This window comes from Poecilia reticulata, unplaced genomic scaffold, assembly GCF_000633615.1.
Source record: "Poecilia reticulata strain Guanapo unplaced genomic scaffold, Guppy_female_1.0+MT scaffold_125, whole genome shotgun sequence".
NCBI classification, from domain to species: domain Eukaryota; kingdom Metazoa; phylum Chordata; class Actinopteri; order Cyprinodontiformes; family Poeciliidae; genus Poecilia; species Poecilia reticulata.
The window spans coordinates 945,054-949,396 of NW_007615013.1; the positions used below are offsets into that span (position 1 = coordinate 945,054).

Consider the following 4,343-nt stretch of genomic DNA (forward strand, 5'->3'; position numbering starts at 1 on the left):
CTCCGTCTGTCCTCTGAGCCTCCGTCTGTCCTCTGAGCCTCAGTCTGTCCTCTGTCCCCTCAGGCCAAAGACCAGGACCTGAATGTCTTCAGCCAGTCGGACGTGAAGACACTGTCGTCCCACCAGCTCATTGAGTTCCTTTCTCTGCTGCTGCAGGAGGTAAAGCAGGCCCTCTGTCCCCCTGTGTTTCCCTCTGACCTTTGACCCCTGCTCTGTCCCTCAGGAGCCCCTCCCTCTGTCTCATGTGAAGAAGATGCAGGACGTCTACGATCTCAACGCCTCCACCAACTCAGAGATCCGCTTCAGGTGACTCATTGGCTCAGATCTAAGCTCCGCCCCTCCCTGGCGGTGCTGCGTCCTGATTGGCTGCTGTGTGTCCAGGTGGCTGCGGCTGTGCGTCCGCAGTCAGTGGGAGGAGGCGGTTCCTCTGGCGCTGAAGATGGCGACGGAGCAGGGCAGGATGAAGTTCACCCGGCCGCTCTTCAGGTACGACGATGCGTCCAGGTGAGCTGCAGGTCGACGCTGCCGTGTTTCTCACCTGTCCTCCATCTTTGTGCCTCTGAACCTGCAGGGAGGTTTTTAACTTTGAGAAGCACCGTGAGGAAGCCGTGCGCGTGTTCATGGCTCACCGCGCCGCCATGCACCCGGTGACCTCCGGCCTGGTGGCCAAGGACCTGAAGGTGGACGCCAGCAGCACCGGAGACCGCTGAGGCCCGGCCGGTTCCGACCCGGTTCTGAACCTGCAGTATTACATCACAGAACCAGAAGCTTCTGTTGGACCAGATCAGGTTTTTATAAAGATCTTTGAGCTCAGCGCCGAGTCGTGTCGTTTGTTTTAAACTGCAGAAAATCAACTTTCTGCATCTCTTTGGTGTGGAGTGCACCTCTTGGTTTAGATCCGGGGTCTCCAACATGCGGCTCCAGGGCCATAAGTGGTTCTCTGGACCCTCCACAGCGGCCCTTAACTTTAAATAAAGATGTACGGTTGTTTTCCCCGCTGTAAAAAATCTTAGCAGGTATTTTTGGTCTTTTATTGCAAAAATCTTGCATAAATTTAAAATAAGACCAAACTAAGTTAGAGGTAACTTTTCAGCTGTTAATAACTCAATATTGACTTAAAACAATAATTTACCATTTTAACTTATACAGGAAAATGTTTGGTTGGCAGATTATTTCACTTTGGATCAACGATTTAAAGAATCTCCAACTTATTTGTAATTTATTCTTTTTCCATTAGAAACTAGACAAAAACACTTGGTCAGGTTTCGTGTTTTTACAATAATTTCACTAAATATTCACAGAAGAAAGTCTGAAAAATAACCAGGAATATTTTTGAAGGTTTTTTTTAGGGTTGGAAACTTTTTTTTTTCAGTCAAGAAAAGATTTTGGGCCCAAACAAAAACTTTGACTGATTTCAAACTTTGACTTTAGATATAAATACATCAACTTTAGAGGAAATAAAGGATTTTAGAGCATTTTCTACAAACATCCACTTCCCCCAGAAGAAAACCTAAAAACTGATATAAAGTTATAAGCAGTATAACGTTTTAAAGATCCTGTCGCCATAAACAAGTTTTATTTACTAAAGTAAAGTTAATTCAGAGCCCAGTGAGTCGTGGTGGTGGCAGCGTCATGCTGTGGTGATGGAGGCGTTAAAATGTCTGAGCAGGACGAAGATGAACAGGTAAAAGTTTCACCATCAGCTTCCTGTTGGCGCGAAGCAGCAATAAATGAGTTTGTTCATCAGGAGGAAGTGAGGAAACGTTTCACCAACTTTCTACAGTTTACATGAACCATCAGTCAGTTTTTCCATAAAAACATCCAAACTGGATTCAAAGAACATGAAACTCAAACATTTTGGATGATTAACGTGAAGCAGCTGGTTCCAGGGGTTAATTGGACACAGCTGGGCGGTTCAGGTGACACACGGTCACCAAGGAAACGGCCTGGAAACGCCTTCAAACATGCAAGGTAAGCAAAACACTGACCTAAAGCAGTTTCCCAGCCCTGGTCCTCCAGGCTCACCGCCCTGCAGGTGTCAGGTGTTTCCTTGCTTCAGGTGTTTGTTGGGCTGCAATCAGCCGAACGAGGGAAGTTTCTAAAACATGCAGGTCGTGGTGGGAACCTGCTCTACAGGTCAGAAATCCTCTGGAGCATCAGGGGTTCCCCACGGCGCCGACTGGGCCCGGTTCGTTTCCAATCAGCAGCTCAGAGTGGAAGATGTCTGAGCCTGTTAGCATCCGCACGGAGATGCTCGTCACCACGGCGACTCAGAACAAAACACTTTGGACTTTCTTCCAACTTTATCATTTAAAAAAAGTTTAACACGGCAAATGGAAAATCTGGACCAAAATGTAGCTGAAACTAGTTTGAACTAAAAACTGATTGGCAGGAAGTGAAGAACCCGTCCAAAAAGAGTTTTTATTAAACACAGGAAGTGACATCACAGAGGGTTACAAGACCTGCTGAGGAAATAAGGCAGACGGTGATCAGAACAATCCGGTTCTGCAGGAAGCCGAGTTCAGGTCACATGACCATCAGCTGGCTCATCCCATAATACTGTGGGTTACCATGGTGACGCATGACGAAACTGATTATTAATCTAGTTTAATCCCAAAATAACTGGAATAATCTGGGATTATTTATCCATTTTTATCTTATGGTTTTGTATTTTAACATTTTTAAAACGGTTTTATACTTTAATATTTTAAAAGTAACATTTTATTCATTGTACATATTTAAATTTTTAGTTTAATTTTCAATTATTTTATTTTTCCAATAACCAGGGATTATTCTGTTAGTGTTTAAAACCGGATTCAGATTTATTTAAATAAATCTTTATTTTTTTCCACATTTGTCAAGATCTTTATATTTTATGACATTACAGTCGTTTTGATATATTTATAATTCCATGTTTTTTATTTGAATAAAAAAAACCTTTGCAATGTTTGTTAATTGAGTTTAAATTTTACTCACCAGTTTAAATCCTTATTTGTTTTAGAATCCGACCAGGACGGATCCAGCAGGTTCACAGTTTTTATGTTTATCATTCTTAGTTCATTTGATCATTAATTGGTTTTTATTTTATAATCACCAGTTAAAGAACTTAATTTTTATTTTTTAACAATCCTTCATAATTCCAGTGGATTCGGTTTTCAGTTATTGTTCAGATTATTCGGATCAAAGATCTTCAGATTGATTATTGATATTGGTTCTGATCGTCTGAAATCTGAATCAGAACCAAATTATGACGTTTCTGCAGGAAGTTCTGCTTTAAACCAGGTCCAGAAAAACCTTTTGGGTCAGTTACCAGAACCAGAACCAGAGGAAGAAACACCAACTGAAGTCCAAACTAACACTTTAGCCAGAACCAGCAGAACCTCCAGGTTCTGGTCCGGTTCCGTCAGGCCCAGCTGAGCGCCCCGGCCAGCAGAACCTCCAGGTTCTGGTCCTGCTGGCGGTCCAGTAGGCGCTGCTCCTCCAGCAGCGCCACCAGGGCGTCGCGCTGCTCCACCACCTCCAGCATCTCCTCCAGGATCCGCCGCTCCTCGCCCAGCTGCTCTTCGCCCTTCAGGTGATCTGAAACATCGGGCCGGTTAGACTGCGGCCCGTCCGGGTCGGAACCCGGTTCTGTTCGGGTCGCCTCACCGTCCACGGCCATCCGCTCCCTCAGCTCCTGCTGCAGGCGGCTCTGTCGGTCCTCCAGCTGCAGCTCCCGAGCGCTGAAAGCAGAACCGCCTTCAGTCCTGACCCGACCCGGTTCCGATCCATATCCACTCACATACTCACAAGATCATGAGTTCCGACTCGTATCGGACCAGAGAGTTCTTCTGCTGGACCAGCCGGAACCACTGCTGCATCAGAACCAGGTTGTCCAGTTTGCCCAGTCCTGCAGTCACAGCAGAGCCGAGCATCAGGCGCCGTCGTCATGGAAACACTACAGGTAACACACACTCACCTCCCAGGTGAAGCTCCGTGTCTGGACCGTGGCTGGAGTCCTCCCAGTAGTCTGACAAGAACCAGAACCAAGAGTTCAGGATCGGGTTCGTTTAGATTCAGGTAGCAGCTGCTGGTTCTGGTCGGGTTTCCTTTGGGTTTTATTAAAACCCAGGTGTGTGTTCAGGTGTGTTCTGCCGCCTGGCTCACCTGCTTCTCCTCGCAGAGCTTTCTCCACCATCACTCCTCTCTCCTCCAGCTCTCTCTGCTTCACCTCCACCTGCTGCAGCTGCCGCTGGATCATCTGAAGCAGACGGAGCAGGATCACGGTCTGGACCTCACCTGTCCTCAGGTAGACCCACCTGTCCTCAGGTAGACCCACCTGTCCTCAGGTAGACTCACCTGTC

At 46.5% G+C, this 4,343-nt stretch overlaps 2 protein-coding genes across 2 annotated transcripts in view; one reads left to right on the plus strand and one right to left on the minus strand.

The window, feature by feature from the left end:
• Nucleotides 1–813, plus strand: part of lta4h (leukotriene A4 hydrolase) — a 7,367-nt gene extending 6,554 nt beyond the window's left edge. The window contains exons 17-20 of the mRNA XM_017302983.1: nucleotides 64–159; nucleotides 224–306; nucleotides 382–486; nucleotides 572–813. Of these exons, the coding sequence (XP_017158472.1) occupies nucleotides 64–159; nucleotides 224–306; nucleotides 382–486; nucleotides 572–710 (423 nt within the window). The 3' untranslated portion in view covers nucleotides 711–813. The remainder of the gene's footprint in view (nucleotides 1–63; nucleotides 160–223; nucleotides 307–381; nucleotides 487–571) is intronic.
• Nucleotides 814–2,396: 1,583 nt separating this feature from the next.
• LOC103459833 (protein-methionine sulfoxide oxidase mical3b-like) overlaps nucleotides 2,397–4,343 on the minus strand; it is a 16,307-nt gene continuing 14,360 nt past the window's right edge. The window contains exons 26-30 of the mRNA XM_017302939.1: nucleotides 4,147–4,323; nucleotides 3,959–4,009; nucleotides 3,790–3,889; nucleotides 3,649–3,722; nucleotides 2,397–3,579 (exon numbers count right to left, since the gene is read on the minus strand). Coding sequence (XP_017158428.1) covers nucleotides 3,404–3,579; nucleotides 3,649–3,722; nucleotides 3,790–3,889; nucleotides 3,959–4,009; nucleotides 4,147–4,323 — 578 coding nt within the window. The 3' untranslated portion in view covers nucleotides 2,397–3,403. The remainder of the gene's footprint in view (nucleotides 3,580–3,648; nucleotides 3,723–3,789; nucleotides 3,890–3,958; nucleotides 4,010–4,146; nucleotides 4,324–4,343) is intronic.